Source organism: Gopherus flavomarginatus, chromosome 6, assembly GCF_025201925.1.
Source record: "Gopherus flavomarginatus isolate rGopFla2 chromosome 6, rGopFla2.mat.asm, whole genome shotgun sequence".
Taxonomy (NCBI): domain Eukaryota; kingdom Metazoa; phylum Chordata; order Testudines; family Testudinidae; genus Gopherus; species Gopherus flavomarginatus.
The window spans coordinates 96,680,758-96,697,573 of record NC_066622.1 but is presented as its reverse complement, the minus strand read 5'-3'; the positions used below and the strand labels follow the sequence as shown (position 1 = coordinate 96,697,573).

The following is a 16,816-nucleotide window of genomic DNA, read 5'->3' as shown; positions in this document are numbered from 1 at the left end:
CTCTGAGATTTATAAGGCAGGGCATGCAACTCCGAGGGGGGGCGGGGCGCGGAATCTTCAGAAGAAATTTGATGAAATATATTTTTCTTTGAAAGATCCTACCCTTTAAAATGAAAAAGCTTGAAGGATTTCTCCATAGTTAAGTCTGTAAGAAATTATGCAGTATCTTTCAAATAGAATGATAATAAGAGGTTAAGGAAGCTAAAAAAAAATCCTGACCACCATGCGAAACAAAAGAGGAAGGCGAGAGTTTTGTTAGACAGTTTAGCTGGACAATGTGGACATGGCAAAATCCTATTAGAAACATCTTAGAATTCTGGCCAGCCAAACTGTTAGAAATCATTTTAGCTGGAAGATTAAACATGGTTCGTTAACATAACGAGAAGCAGCGTAGCTAGGCCTTAACTAAACATAGCCCCCTCTTCTCCAATAGCCATACTGGGAGACCCAAATCATCATTTCACTCTCACCAGGAAGAAAGAATATCCAGTCTTGATCTTGAAAACCTTCAATCTGCAGACAAATCTTATAAGGGCCTAATCCCAAACTGACTGACGTCAATGGGGTTTGGATCCAGTTTAAATCCCAAACTACTGAGCCAGAATGCTGGGGGAGAGCTTGTGTTCATGCAGGATGGGAAATATTCTTTTGCTGATGTTAGACTCTATGATGCTATCATATCTTACTATATAACATCTGTTCTCTGACTTCTATTACCTTCTGTCCTGGAACGAGGCTCTTAGAAGACAGGATGGTGAATCCATCCCCAGGTCCATCCTCAGATGTTGAATTTGAAGCCCCTTCTTTTTCATTCTCCTTCTGCTTGCTCTGTTGGGGGAAAGAAGGCAAAATGATGCAATAACAGTCAGGAAAAGTCTGTGATTATAATTTTTCAAAAGATCAAAGCAATGGCCTTTTCATCTAAACTTCACAGGATAACAACCAAACCATAGCTTTTTACTACCCCAAAGTTATTCATTAGAGTTTTCTACTATTTACTAAACATAGTAAAAGTAAAGGTGAAGCACAGTGGAGGTTTGTGGTACTGTAAGATTTAGTAATACATACATATGTCTGCAGCTTATTGAGAATTTTGTTTTTGTTTTTGTAATTTTACTTATGCTGCATTAATTTGTGAGTACTCAAACTTAATTACAGCTAAATGCTCTAATTTATATGGAAAAACAAACGGGGAGCAGCCACTAGAACTTGAAAATAAATCATAATCCAATGGCACCTTTATCATATAATTACCTATCACACAACCACTCAGATGACCTAGATGAAAAGTTACTCACCAGTAACTACAACGAGGAGTCCTTGTGGCACCTTGAAGACTAACAAATTTATTTGGGCATAAGCTTTCGTGGGCGATACCCACTTCATCAGACGCATGGAGGGAAAAAAATAGGCAGGTTCAAATATACAGCACATGAAAAGATGTGTTATGTGCTGTATATTTATACCTGCCTACTTTTTTTCACTCCGTGCATCTGATGAAGTGGATTATAGCCCACAAAAGCTTATGCCCAAATAAATTTGTTAGTCTCTAAGGTGCCACAAGGACTCCTCGTTGTTTTCGCTGATACAGACTAACATGGCTCTGAAACTTGTCACCAGTAACTGCAGTTTTTCAAGAGTGTTGCATCTGCAAATTCACACCTGTGGGATGCACCCTTTGGTGCAGCCTTGCTTCAAAAGTCTTCTAGGAAAAAAACCATGCCCCTCACAGCTCTGAACATTCAGACCAAAGGATGTGAGAGGCCAAGTAGACCAACACCTCAACTCCTCCTGCTAAACCTCTGAGTTTTGAGAATGTAGAATTCAGAATAAGAGGGGAAGGTGGCTAGTGATGTGAATATGTATAGTTATTATTCTCATACCTACAGTTGTTAAGTAATTCTACTTTCTTCTTCTTCGAGTGATTGCTCATATCCATTCCAGGTAGGTGTACGTGCCGCGCGTGCACGTCTGCCGGAAACTTTTTACCCTAGCAACTCCAGTGGGCCGGCAGGTCGCCCCCTAGAGTGGCGCCACCATGGCACTAGATATATACCCCTGCCGGCCCGCCCGCTCCTCAGTTCCTTCTTACCGCCGTGTCGGTTGCTGGAACTGTGGAGTGCGGCTTGCTGACCTCCACGTCCCTAGCTCTCCTGTTCGTCTTCGTCGTTTGATTGTAGATAGTTCTTAGTTGAGTTGTAGATAGTCCTTTAGTCTAGTAGTTAGTTAGAATCTTGTAAACAGTTATCGGACGTTGCCTGCGGGTGGGCCGTTGCCCTCCCCGGCACCCGGCACCGGGCCCATGCCTGGTTCGCCGGGTTTCAAGCAGTGCTCGGCGTGCAAAAAGCCAATGCCTACAAGCGATCCCCACGACGCATGCCTTAAGTGCCTTGGGGAATCACACATTAGCGACAAGTGCCGCATTTGCAAGGCCTTTAAGCCTCGCACTAAAAAGGAGAGAGACCAAAGACTTCACGCTCTCCTCATGGAAGCGGCCCTGTCTCCGGCACCGGCGGCGCAGTCAGCCAGTTCTACTACGGCACCGGACCGCGCCGGCACCGGCAAGACTCCCCGGCACCGACCATCTCCGGCACCGGGAGCAGATCTACGTCCCTCGGCGTCTGCGACACCATCAAGGCAGGCCCGAGCGGACCGCCCGGCACCTACCTTAGCTGCGGCACCGCCTGCAGGACTGCTGTCGACTCCGGGCCCAGAAGGTCCATCAAGTCCAGCTCCACCTAGCTCTCCCGTAAGATCAGGGGTCGAGCTAAGGGTCCCATCGACGCCGGAGACTTTCGCCTCGGCTCGGGACTTAATTGCTCTTACGGAGCCATCTCAGCCTCAGCCGGCACCCCCGGGACGCATAACTTCCAGGGGTAAGCCGATGCTTCGAGCGCTGTCTCCCGAGTCCCGGCACCGATCACCCGGAGGCGCGAACGCTCACGCTCGGGGCGCCGCTTGGAGTCCCGGCACCGGTCGCCCAGACGGTACCGGTCGTACTCGCGGCACCGATCACCATCCACACGGTCCCGGTCGGGCTCATCTCACCACCGGCACCAAGACTCCAGGAGCTGTTCGCCTCGGCGTTTGGCCCCGCGGTTGGCCCCGCGGTCGACCTCGCGGCACCGAACCGGTGGCAGGTCCCGAACCCGGTCGACCTCCCGGCACCGCGCTGGTGGTAGGTCCCGGTCTCCGCTGCCGGCCCGGCACCGCGTTCACAGAAGGTCGCGGTCCCGCTCCCGGCACCGTCATCGCTCCCGCTCCCGGTCGGGATCTCGGCACAGATCATCACGCCGTTCCCGGTACCGATGTGGGTCGCGGCACCGAGCCTCGGCACCGAGGGGAGCGTCAGTCATGGCGCATAGGGCTGCATATCAACCAAGCTCGGCGCCCCCCTGGCCTTCTAGGGAGCCGTCGGTTTCCTCCCACACTGACAGTGTCTATGCCATGGCACAGGACAGGCACGCGGCCCTGTTCCAAGACCCTCCGCCACAAGAACGAGGGCCTCCACAGTGGGGGTTTTGGACCCCATGGGCATACTCTCAGGCCCAGGGTCCACAACACATTACCCCCCGCCCTGTGGCGGAGCGCAGACCACCGGAAGCGATGGCGTCTAGACCCCGTCACTCCCCGGAGACGGACGGTACTTGCCGGGACCCAGAGCTCCCTCCGGAAACAGAGGTGCAGCCCCTCAAAGAACCCCCCGTGGACACCTTGTTGCCGGGGGTCTCCTCGTCCTCGTCTCCGGATGAGGCAGTGGCGGGCACCTCGTCCTCCAGCCCCCCCCCCCACTGGATTTGAGGGCACACCAGGACCTCCTCCGCCGAGTGGCACAGAACCTGAACTTGCAGGCGGAGGAGGTGTCCGAAGTTGAGGACCCGGTGGTGAGCATCCTTTCATCCGATGCTCCCACCAGGGTGGCACTGCCCTTCATAAAAACGATCCAGACTAATGCCACTAACATCTGGCAGTCACCGGCCTCCATCCCTCCGACGGCTAAGAGGGGTGGAGCGAAAGTACATGGCCCTCTCAAAGGGCTATGAATACTTATATGTTCACCCAACCCCCTGCTCGTTGGTGGTCCAGTCAGTGAACGATAGGGAGCGCCACGGGCAAGAGGCCCCAGCGCCCAAGTCGAAGGAGGCGAGGCGGATGGACCTCCTGGGCCGCAAGGTCTATTCGGCGGGGGCGCTGCAGCTCCGGGTCTCAAACCAACAGGCCCTCCTCAGCCGCTACTCCTTCAATTCCTGGGTAGCGGCGGGGAAGTTTGTGGAGCTCTTGCCCCAGGATGCACGCCAGGAATTTTCCACCATCCTGGACGAGGGCAAGAAAGTAGCAAGAACATCGCTACAGGCCTCCCTTGATGCTGCTGACTCGGCCGCTCAGACCCTAGCTTCGGGGCTTACGATGCGCCGGATTTCTTGGCTGCAGGTCTCTGGCCTTCCGCCGGAGCTCCAGCACACAATCCAGGACCTCCCCTTCGAAGGCCAGGGTCTGTTTTCGGATAAAACAGACCCTAGATTGAAGGATCTAAAAGATAACAGGGTCATCATAAGGTCGCTGGGTATGCATACGCCAGCGACACAACGTAGGCCGTTCAGGAAGCAAAACCAGCAGCAGCAGCGGCGGCCATACTCTCAGTTCCGCCCACGGCAGGACCTTTCGAGGCGCCGAGGCCAGAACAACCGCCGCCAGCAGTCTGGTGGGCAGAACCAAGGCTCCACCAAGGCCCCTCCAGGACCTAAGCCTTCATTTTGAAGGTGCGCCCGGGGGCGCAGTACCAGTTTCCCCTCCGGATCCTTCCCTGCAGTTTTCCAACCGCCTTTCCTTTTTCCTCCCGGCGTGGACCCAAATAACGTCGGACCGTTGGGTCTTGCGTACGGTGCAGGCCGGTTATCGCCTGCAGTTTTCTTCGCCCCCACCCTCCCACCCACCTTCCCCGTCCCTCTTCAGGGACCCCTCTCACGAGCAATTCCTCCGTCAGGAGGTGCACGCGCTCCTTGCCAAGGGAGCCATAGAGGCTGTTCCGGACAACGAGAAGGGCAAGGGGTTTTATTCCCGTTACTTTCTAATCCCCAAATCCAAGGGCGGCCTCAGGCCCATTCTCGACCTGCGGGAACTCAACAAGTATATCGTGAATTTGAAGTTCCGCATGGTATCCCTTGGAACCATCATCCCTTCCCTGGATCCCGGAGACTGGTACGCCGCCCTCGATATGCAGGACGCCTTGACTGCCCCCCAACACAGGCGTTTCCTCCGCTTCGTGGCCGACCGCCAACATTACCAATTTGCGGTCCTTCCGTTTGGCCTCTCTACGGCCCCGAGAGTCTTTACAAAATGCATGGCAGTCGTTGTCGCACATCTTTGACGTTGCCGCATCCACGTCTTCCCCTACTTGGACGACTGGCTGATCTGAGGCACGTCGGAGCTGCAGGTCCGCGACCATGTCGACAGGATCAGCACCCTCTTTGCGACCCTGGGCCTCGTAATCAATGTGGACAAGTCTACTCTACTTCCCACGCAGCGGATAGAGTTTATCGGAGCCGTTCTAGATTCTACCCTGGCCAGGGCCTTGTTACCCTTGCCCAGGTTCCAGTCCTTGTCGGACATCATTCTACGTTTGCGAGCGGCCCCGATGACCTCTCTACGAACGTGTCTGGCCCTCCTAGGCCACATGGCAGCCTGCACGTTTGTAACAGCATATGCTCGACTCCGCATGAGACCTCTTCAATCATGGCTCATTGCGCAGTATCGGCCGGCCAGACAGTCGTTGGACACGGTCGTCACCGTCCCTCAGAGTGTGCTGGACTCTCTTCGATGGTGGCTGGACCAATCGGTAGTCTGTGCTGGGCTTCCGTTCCATCCGCCCCAGCCTTCGGCATCCCTGACCACGGACGCCTCCGATCTGGGATGGGGGGCTCACTGCGGCACCCAGAGAACCCAGGGCTTGTGGACACCACAAGAGATCAACCTCCATATCAACGTACGGGAGTTGAGGGTGGTCCGCCTTGCTTGTCAAGCGTTTGTCCATCTCCTTCAAGGTCGTTGTGTCGCGGTCTTCACCGACAACACAACGACCATGTTTTACATCAACAAGCAGGGCGGCACCAGGTCCTCTCCACTCTGTCTCGAGGCAATACGTCTCTGGGAGTTTTGCATAGCCCATTCGATTCACCTTTCCGCCTCCTATCTCCTGGGAGTGCGGAACACCCTGGCGGATCGGCTGAGCAGATCCTTCCGTTCGCACAAGTGGTCCTTCCGTCCGGACGTCGCCCTCTCACTCTTCCAGAGGTGGGGTCGTCCCCGGGTGGACCTCTTCGCGTCCAGGGTGAACAGGAAGTGTCGAACATTCTGCTCCTTCCAGGGTCGGGAGCCAGGGTCTCTAGCGGATGCATTCCTGATCCCATGGACAGCCCACCTGTGTTATGCTTTCCCGCCCATCCCGCTGATTCACAGAGTTCTCATCAAGGTGCGCAGAGACAGAGCCCGGGTGATCCTCATAGCTCCAGCATGGGCCAGACAGCACTGGTATCCCATGTTGCTGGACCTCTCAGTGGCCAACCCAGTTACCCTGCCCCTTCATCGGGACCTGATCACTCAGGACCACGGCAGGCTCTGTCACCTGGACCTTCCGTCTCTTCACCTGACGGCATGGCTCCTGCGTGGTTGACAGACTCCGAGTTACGCTGCTCTACCCCGGTTCGGGAGGTTCTCCTGGGCAGCAGGAAGCCTTCCACCAGAGCGACTTACAGAGCTAAGTGGAAGCGTTTCTCCTGCTGGTGTTCAGAGAAAGCTCTTCGTCCTACGGAGACTCCCGTCACCACTCTTTTAGACTATATCTGGTCCCTTAAGACCCAGGGTCTAGCACTGTCGTCCCTCCGAGTACACCTAGCTGCCATCTCTGCGTTCATCCTGGAGTGGACGGCTGTTCGGTCTTCTCTCACCCTATGGTGGCGAGATTCCTGAAGGGGCTGGAGCGGCTCTATCCGCAAATTCGCCCTCTGGCCCCTTCATGGGACCTCAATCTGGTCCTGACTCGGCTCATGGCCCCTCCATTCGAGCCATTAGCTACTTGCTCCCTGCTCTACCTCTCGTGGAAGACCGCCTTCCTTGTAGCCATTACCTCAGCTAGACGAGTGTCAGAGCTGAGGGCCCTCACGGTGGACCCACCGTATACCGTCTTCCACAAAGACAAGGTACAGCTGAGACCTCACCCTGCCTTTCTTCCCAAGGTGGTCTCAGCTTTCCATGTGAACCAAGAGATTTTGCTCCCAGTCTTCTTTCCCAAGCCCCATTCGTCACGTAGGGAGCAGCAGCTTCACTCGCTAGATGTCCGTCGAGCACTATCATTTTATGTGGACAGGACCAAACCCTTCCGCAAGTCCCCCCAGTTATTTGTGGCAGTAGCGGACCGGGTCAAGGGGCTGCCGATTTCCTCCCAAAGGTTATCTTCATGGGTTACCTCCTGCATCAGGACCTGCTACGACCTGGCCCAAGTTCCGACGGGCCGTGTGACTGCTCACTCCACCAGAGCACAGGCGTCATCGCTGGCTTTCCTCGCCTGCGTCCCGATCCAAGAGATCTGTAGGGCGGCGCCCTGGTCATCGGTCCATACATTCGCTTCCCATTACGCCCTGGTCCAGCAGTCCAGAGATGATGCGGCCTTTGGTTCGGCAGTGCTCCAGGCCGCGACTTCTCACTCCGACCCCACCGCCTAGGTAAGGCTTGGGAATCACCTACCTGGAATGGATATGAGCAATCACTCGAAGAAGAAAAGACGGTTACTCACCTTTGTAACTGTTGTTCTTCGAGATGTGTTGCTCATATCCATTCCACACCCGCCCTCCTTCCCCACTGTCGGAGTAGCCGGCAAGAAGGAACTGAGGGGCGGGCGGGCCGGCAGGGGTATATATCCAGTGCCATGGTGGCGCCACTCTAGGGGGCGACCTGCCGGCCCACTGGAGTTGCTAGGGTAAAAAGTTTCCGGCAGATGTGCACGCGCGGCGCGTACACCTACCTGGAATGGATATGAGCAACACATCTCGAAGAACAACAGTTACAAAGGTGAGTAACCGTCTTTTCTTAGAGGTGGTCTCTGCATTTTCCCAGCTCTGGCAATATGGCAAGCAGTACAAACCCAGAAAGACAGGCTGAGCAACCATAATTAAGCAAGGATTGCAAAGTAAGTATTGTATCTAAGTGCCAAGTCAAGAACATAGTACTGCATAAAGGTGTAAACAGAACTCCAGGGAGCAGCTCTAGTAGTTTTGTATGATGAAAACATTATAGAAGGATGAACTGATACCACTGTAGCCTTTGTAGAGGGAGCCCTAAAGTGCTCAGGTACTCTAGCTAAAACGTAAGTGCATAATCTCATCCATTTCAATGGATGATGTACGGAAATGGCATTATTTTTACATTTATCCCCCAAGGCTTCAAAAAGTCTAGGTGATGACCTAAATGACTTAGTCCTATCTAAACAAAATCTCATAGACCCCTTAATATGCAGAGTATGTAGTCTCATTAGGTTTTGGAAAGAAAAACCAAATGAGACTACAAGAGTAATGTTTTGAGTTAGGTGGAACTCAGAACCCCCTTCAACTTCTAGCAATGGGGGAAAAAAAAACAATTAGATACGTGCTCCGCCTGAGGGGTGATTGACTGATGGTCTCCTGCTAGACAGGGACAGAGGTAGGTGATGATCCATTAGATACTTGGATCTTATAAGCAGACTAAGGAAGCTCAATAGGGGAGAGACTGCAGAGAAGGCAGGACTCTCCTGCAGGACATACAGGGAGCAGGGTAGGCTCCTGTGGTGGAGAGCCTTAAACTAGGGCCTGCAAGTAGCAGGGAGATCCCTAAGGGAAGCAACTAGAGTCCCCAGAGAGAGAAGTCAGTGGAGGGAAAAACTTGCTAGACAAGAAGCAACAGAGAAAACTCCGCAGAAGCAGGTTAGGGTCCTGTTGGGGAGGCTCTGAGGTAGGTCCAGTAAGAGCACTTCAGTGGACCCTGAGAGGGGCGGAAAAGTTATTAGAGATTTACTTGGCCTTTGTTGCACCTTTTTGCTACCCTGGAATGGGTTTTAAACTTCTAAGTAACCTGACTAAAGGACCAAGCCAAAGAAGACCTAGAGGTGACCAGTGTGCAAAGATTAGTGGTCTGCAAGGAGTGCTAGAGATGAGGATCTCTGGCAGCACTGCACTCTAACACAAGGCGTACACTCATGGTGAGTACGTTTACTACTTTTGGTAAAAACTTTGGGTGGGGATACAGGACAGCTTTGTCCCATGGCCTAGAGAGTGAAGGAAAGTTTAGCAGTCAAAACCTCCAACTCATTCATTCTTCTCATAGATGTAATTGCAATTAAAAATATATATTTTTAAAAGCATTGAAATCATGTCTCCAGCAAGAGACCGAAAGGTACGAGGAGAAGATGGAGACTGATGTGAATATGCGGAGACATTACTCTGAGAGAATTACGAAAGGCTGCTATAATGAATCCTTTTCAGCACCAAGTATATATCCCATGTCAGGACAAGTTCTCTGACCACTGAAAATCTTAACCAGAAATTCTGTCATAGTAGTGTGGCTGAAAACTTTACAGTTCTTAGCCAAAAGGTGGTGATGGTCTGCTGCTTTGGTGTTAGACTTCTTGGGAAGAAGGGTGGAAAAAATAAGGGTGGGTGATGAGGAAGTGTGTTTTATATGCTACAGCATCCTTCCCACAAAGCTGTTGCAGGATCCTAGTGACAGTATGGGTTTTTGTAAAGGTATCGTAGAAGGTAATGTGAAGATACCTGAAAAGTATCCTCTAAGCATTGACTGCCACGATTCTGGAAGCTCGTTACAGAAATAATCTGATGGCTCATTTCTCCACTACTTTCTACTATTTTGAGAGAAAATCCTGGACCATGTACTTCTCACTCATTATCAACCCCTACCTCCCACTTTCAGTTGTCACAAACAAGATATCAATCAACTAATAAGCAATGGGAAGGCATCCATCTAATTTCTCCTATTTCCCTGTATCATTCTTCATTCAACCAGTCTCTCCCACCTCTCAAAAACACCAAACCTAGTTTTTGCTTACCTTTTTGGGCGCCCGGGCTTTGGTAGCCTTTGCTTTCTTTCCACTCTTCTTGCTTACCAAGGATTTCCTCCCTCTCTTTTCAGGAGATGGGGAAAGGATAGTTTCAGATTTGCTTTTGGCACCTCGTTTTTTGGCAAGAAGTTCTGGTTGAATTCTGGGCAGGACCCCTCCACTTGCAATGGTCACTCCTTTTAGCAACTGCAGGGAGAGGCAGTGTAAAGAAGCATGACTAATCTGATTAAAATCCCTCATTCTTGACTAGAACTGTCCTCATAGACTACACTGCACTATACACAAGTCGAGTATACAATATTTAAAACGCTCATTTTATTCTATTTGTCGCATTTGTACTGTAACGCTCATACAAAAGTAACAATGCACTTCACAATAATTATTTAATAGCAAAGGTAAACAGCCTGAAATGAAAGGATGCTGGCTAGGGATACAGAATTACAGACATAAAAGTAATTAAGGAATTCTCCATCTGCCATGCCTAGTATAAAATATAACTCAGCTATGGATCAGATTAATTAACTAGAGATAGAGTACTGCTGAAACTCTAAGTGACAATGATAGATTCTGGCATTATTTATGGGAGCACTGAAGGAATGGGGTCCTGAAGTACACATAATAAAATCTCTCCCACAAAGTCAACTATGCATTCATATATTACTGGCAAATCACTTGACAGAACATGCAGATGGCCATTTAAAACATAAAGAACAAGGGATTACCTACAGTGTCCTTTTCCATTTCTTGCATAAATAAGAGTCCACGGCATAAAAGTCGTTTTTGTTCTTATGTTGGTGAGCAGATTCTTGTTTCATTTTCTGTTGTGGGAACCATCTTGGACTCATCTGAATACCGCATTGGACTGTTTCTAAACTTTAAGTATGGCAGCTGTACTTGAGCTACAGTGTACAGACTACCAAAAAGTAATAGCATACCTGGTTCAGTTCCTCATCATTGGCAACTGCCAGGAGGATGTGTCTGGGGGCAATTCTTCCCTTTTTGTTGTCTCTTGCTGCATTCCCCGCTAGCTCTAGTATTTCAGCTGCAAACACATTGGGGGCAAAAATCAGCAACAGAAAAGCAACAAATCTAACAAAATTGGACTGCAGGCTTTCTTCAGGGAATAATGAAGCATCTTGTTCCCCACTCCAGAATCTGATGTGCAGTATCACAGCATCTTTCTGACCAACTTCTGTAAGGTATCATTTCCAGATGTGGGGGGCTTTTTGGCTTTAAAGGGACAATAGCAAATAACTGAAATCCCAGGTTTGATCTACTTAGAAATTATCCTATTATGGTGGCAAATGTTCTCAAGATAAGAACAGCCTGACTTTCATTTACACTAATGCCACTTTATATTACCAAAGCAGTGTAAAGTGGCTTTAGTGTAAAGGAAAATCAGGCTAAAAATCTTTTTATTACAAATCTACCACTCCTTACTGAAAAACATAGAAACAAAACAATAGTCAATATTTATGCAAAATTACAAAACATATTTTGCGATCCTTTCCTACTTCTCCAAACAGATACTTTAAAAAGCTAGGGTGCTTAAAACTGGTTCATGTAATTCTATATTGCTTTCTTCAAATGTCAAGTTACAATGCTCTTTCAAAATATGTCAGCAGCCCAAAATTCACAAGTAACCCTACAACAATAAAGTTAGTGTGAGCATCCAATGGAAAAAAACAAAAATCGAGTAGAGAGTCTTGATAGTGAGGATTCTTAGGACTAGACAAGTAAAAATGCTGCTGGCAAGGAGTGAGGTGCATTGACAGAATTATGGTGAAGGCCAGTAGAACAGAACAGAAAGGAATTGCTACAGGTCTAGATTGAGGGGCACTGACAAAGCTGTGTGAAGATTCATTTTACATAAGAAAGAGTTTTGGTTTGGGTGCAAGTAGGTAACTTGCTACCCAGTTTCTGACTGCATGAACTGTTGGTTGTGAATCCCTTCCAGAAACTCCAGGGACTGATGGCCATGCCATACTTCATGTGAAATGTAGTTTCTCTAGATTAGCAATAAGGTTTCAGCTGTGATCTGCAACCTCAGTTACCCTTTTTGTGATTTATCTAGATGTAACACACAGGCAGATGTGATTTTTCTTTATTTGCAAGAATTTTTTTAAAACAATGTTCAACTAAATCAGTGGGACTCATTAACTTCTCAAATTTAACCTTGTATATAGTGAAAAACAGGAAGAACCTGTTCCTTGGGTGGGTACATCTACTAGTATATTAATGGGGAGGGGAGGGGGTTGTTTGCTTGGGTATCTTTTTGCATTAACCAAGCATAAAAATAATATTGGAGCATTGATTTATTTTAAGAATGTCTCATGTCCCACTCTTCCCTTGCTTTTTTTTCTTTTGTTAACTGGGGTTCACATCACAATTGCATCAGTCCTTCATTGGTGACATTGTACTTTTTTCTCATTTTAAAAAAAAATAACTGGAAGAGGTACAAATACAAAAATCGCCAAGGAAAACTCACTGGAAATCTATAGAAAACTACTTGGCTTATCATCCAGGGACAACAGCAGAAAGCACAGGTGCTGGAACTAGGGGTGTTGCCACACCTCCTGGCTTGAAGTGGTTTCCATCATATACGGGTTTACTATTTCATTGAATGGCTGTCAGCACCCCCCTAAAAAAATTATTCCAGCACCCCTGACAGGCGGTTTTAACTCCACAGGAGGAAAAGAGGCCCTCAATCCTGCAAATCTGTCCTCCAGTTTTTACTACTTCTTTGTGTACAAAATAAACCCTAAGCAGCAAAATATGAATGTTAAAGCTGTAAAAGTTCGAAATTATTAGTAATGAGTTATGTAAAAGACTATTAGCAGCTGTTTAATATATAAACTATTAAGCACTACTTATGTTAAAAGAACATTATTAAAGTTGCAAAATCAAGCACTAAAGAATTAGACGCTAGAATTAAGACTGCCTGTGCGACCTTAATCTGGCTCCCTTGTACATATACATTCATCGCAGTGCAGGTTCATTTGTGCACTGAAGGAGGCAGGGGACCTGTGGAACATTTAGTTTGCACAGGCAACCTTCATTTTGATGTTTCCTAACTTCTGACTGCTTGATTTTGCAACTTTAATAATGTTCTTTTAAACACTGGCTGCCAGTCTCTCTCACGGGGCTCCTCATCCAATCCCAATCTCCCCCTGGCTCCTTGTCCCAGTTGCTCTGCCCAGCCAGTTTTATTTCCCCCCCAACACTCCATCTCCTTGTCAGATCTGTCTCTCCCCACCACCTGCCCATTCTTCCTGACTAGTTCCTAGCCCCAGTCTCCCTGTCCAGCCAGTTTCAGTTTCTTCTGTCCGATCTCAATGCTCCTTCTTCCCCAGCCAAATGGCTCCTAGTCCCAAACTGCCCCCCATGACTTCCAGTTCATCTCCTAGCTCAAGCAATCCAAACCTCCCTTCCCCCAACTTCCAATCCCAATCTTTTGCCCAGCTATTCCCAGTCTGCCTTCACTCCCCTGGCTCCTAGTGTCCTATCCTAACCAGTCCCAATCTCTCCCCACCCCTCTAGTCCCAATCTCACCAGACTGCTTGTCCTATACAGTAGAACCCGTTTATCTGACCTTCCATTATCTGGTTCTCCTTATTAACTGAACAACCAGCACACACAGGTCCAGAAGTGGGCAGTCTCTCCTGTGGCTGCTAGACGGTGCTGCAGCCTCGCACTTTCCCATACTCTGGATTATCTGAATTTTTGATTATATCTGATCTGGTTCTGGTACCAACTGGATCAGATAAACAGGGTTCTGCTGTACTTCTTCCCCCTCCTTCCTTCAGTCCAACTTTTCTCCCTTCTGTATTCAGCTCAGATGACTTCCTCCTCCACACAGCCTGGGTACCAGCAGAGGGATTATTGTGAGCACAGGAGAGACAGGCTCCTTGTTCTCAGTGCCAGTACCCAGCTTCACCCTGGTGAGGAGCAGTAATTACAGGGAAAGTCCTTCTGAGCCCCTGTAGCCCTGGGCAGCAGCAGGCTCAGGGCTAGTGTGGGCATGGTGAATGCAAAATCCAGTCACATGTAGTAGGACAAAGTTCCTCCTCTACCTTGGTGGGTCCTCTGCTTATTGACAGATTTGCTCACCTCAGTGATCTTCCCCACAGTGTCGGTCAACTCCTCCTGTGTCTGATCAGGAGTTGGGAGGTTTAGGGGGAACCCAGGCCCGCCCTCTACTCCGGGTTCCAGCCCAGGGCCCTGTGGATTGCAGCTGTCTATAGTACCTCCTGTAACAGCTGCATGACAGCTACAACTCCCTGGGCTACTTCCCCATGGCCTCCTCCAAACACCTTCTTTATCCTCACCACAGGACCTTCCTCCTGGTGTCTGATAACGCTGGTACACCTTAGTCCTCCAGCAGCACACCCGCTCTCTCTCTCTCTCAGCTCCTTGCACCTCTTGCTCCCAGCTCCTCACACACACCTCCTCTCCTCTGGCTTCCCCCCCACCTGACTGGAGTGAGCTCCTTTTTAAATCCAAGTGCCCTGATTAGTCTGCCTTGATTGGCTGCAGGTGTTCTACTCAGTCCGTCTGCCTTAATTGGTTCTAGCAAGTTCCTGCTTACTCTAGTGCAACCCCTTCTCTGGTCACTCAGGGAACAAAAATCTACTCACCCAGTGACCAGTATATTTGCCCTCTACCAGACTCCTGTACCCCACTGGTTTGCGTCTGTCACAGTAGGAACTGTGAGGCTGAAGCACACTACAAGGATTTTAACTGTTAAAAATCAAAGACCTTTCTACTGAGTATATGCAAACTGCAGGTTTTTCAAGGACTTACAACTTGGCCAAATTTGGACGGAAGGCCCAAGACAGCAGCTAGGCAGGGAGGAGAGATTGGAGGATCCATGTAACAATGGATCCTCTTGGCCTCACTCTTCCCAATCCCCCTCTCAGCCATGCAAGTATCCCCTTAGAGCAGTGTTTCCCGGTTTGTTTACCTGCCGTGTCCGCAGGTCCAGCTGATCGCAGCTCCCACTGGCCGCGGATCGCTGCTCTAGGCCAATGGGAGCTGCTGGAAGCGGCGCAGACCGAGGGATGTACTGGACCCCACTTCCAGCAGCTCCCATTGGCCTGGAGCAGTGAACTGCGGCCACTGGGAGCTGCGATCAGCCGGACCTGCAGACGCGGCAAGTAAACAAACCGGCCCCTACACAAACAGCGTCCCAAGTTTGGGAAACACTGCCTTAGAGCCATGCTCCATGCCACAGAGGGCTAAGGACGCTCTGCAAGGTCTTCCCAAATCATCCCCCTGCCCTTTTATAGCATAACTTCACCATATCCCTCTAAGATGGATTTCGGCACCTACAATGGTCAGGGAAACAATGTTCCCTTAATATATAAAATAAGACTGTGTAAGTATGCACACTCGAGATTTATTTACGTATGCACACTCGAGATTTTGGAACAAACAACTTAATTGATAATATATTGGAAAATGAAAGAGAGGAAGGCACAACCACCATTTCAGAATTTGAGTCTGTTTCTCTGGAGGTTGGATCTTTTACCTGTGGCATTTCAATTTTAACTTATTTTTCTGGATTTATTATTTCTTGCAGTTGGATGAGCCATAGGTGAACAGAAATGCTTTATTTAAATTTAACTGTATTTGTACCATATAAACGATATTTTTCCTTTTAACTTCAAAACCAGTGTTAGATAAAGGTGAATTCTGATTCCAGAATTGCTTTATGGCGAATATGAAAGCGTCACCAGCATTTTGCTCCCTCCTGTTATACATAATTAAAGCCTGAAAACCAGACTTGCTTATTTTTTCAGTGTCTCAGAATAATCCTTCTGTAGTATGCATTTGAAAAGGAAACTGATTCCTTATGATTTTTTTGACAAGGAGAGGAGTTATAACAGAGGTGCATCAAATATGTGTAAAAAGGACTAGATAGCAATTGCTAGACACATATGCTGTTACCTGGGCAGGCAGGCTCCATGCAAGTTTCCCCCATGCAGCTCTTGCAATGAACTGTAATTGTGAATTGCAGCACACTCAACTAGTCCAGGTCTCAGACTCCTCACAGTCCTCCTAATACACCTCAGTCTTCAACTGTGACATCTCTGTAATTCCAACCTGAACCCTCCCCCCAACAGGTACAATGACATTATGCTAAGGGGCTATTTTGTGATGTGGACAAATTTACATTATGATGAAACTGAGGCTAAATTCTTCTAGATCTTAATAAGAATATGAACTTGAATGCTTCATAGGTGAAAACCTAGTGCAGCAACAGCAACCTGTGTCACCTCCCCCAGCCCCATCCTTGGTACCTTATGTTCAGTTTCATGGCACTACATAAAGCTTAGGTATTTACTAAAGTTAAAACACATTCTCTAACATCATTAAAGGTAGGTGGGGGGGCAGGGGGTGGTGGTGGTGGTTGGGTTTTTGTTTGTTTTCTGGACATGTAAGCAAGCAGAAACTGTTTCATAACAAAGTTGAACCACAACCACATATCACAGCCACTTTAACAAGTTTTGGTTTTTTTGTTTGGGTTTTGTTTGTGGGCTTTCTTTTGTATGGGTAGATTCAGTTAAAGAGAATGTAGTTTAATTTAACTAGAACATGCTATTACAGTAACGTGAATTCTCCTTTTTTCTCTTCTGTTATACTCAGTCAACTCTCTCTAAGTCCTACATCATCACATTGGTCTCTCTTTTGTGAAAAAAGTACTCAGTGCAA

General features: G+C 48.7%; 1 protein-coding gene and 1 long non-coding RNA gene across 2 annotated transcripts in view; one reads left to right on the top strand and one right to left on the bottom strand.

The window, feature by feature from the left end:
- LOC127054102 (uncharacterized) overlaps positions 1–8,248 on the top strand; it is a 32,648-nt gene extending 24,400 nt beyond the window's left edge. Inside the window, exon 3 of the long non-coding RNA XR_007775179.1 lies at positions 8,087–8,248. This is a non-coding gene — a long non-coding RNA (uncharacterized LOC127054102). The remainder of the gene's footprint in view (positions 1–8,086) is intronic.
- LOC127054009 (core histone macro-H2A.2) overlaps positions 1–16,816 on the bottom strand; it is a 43,137-nt gene that overhangs the window by 25,266 nt on the left and 1,055 nt on the right. Inside the window, exons 2-4 of the mRNA XM_050959620.1 lie at positions 11,038–11,144; positions 10,091–10,288; positions 718–828 (exon numbers count right to left, since the gene is read on the bottom strand). Of these exons, the coding sequence (XP_050815577.1) occupies positions 718–828; positions 10,091–10,288; positions 11,038–11,144 (416 nt within the window). The remainder of the gene's footprint in view (positions 1–717; positions 829–10,090; positions 10,289–11,037; positions 11,145–16,816) is intronic.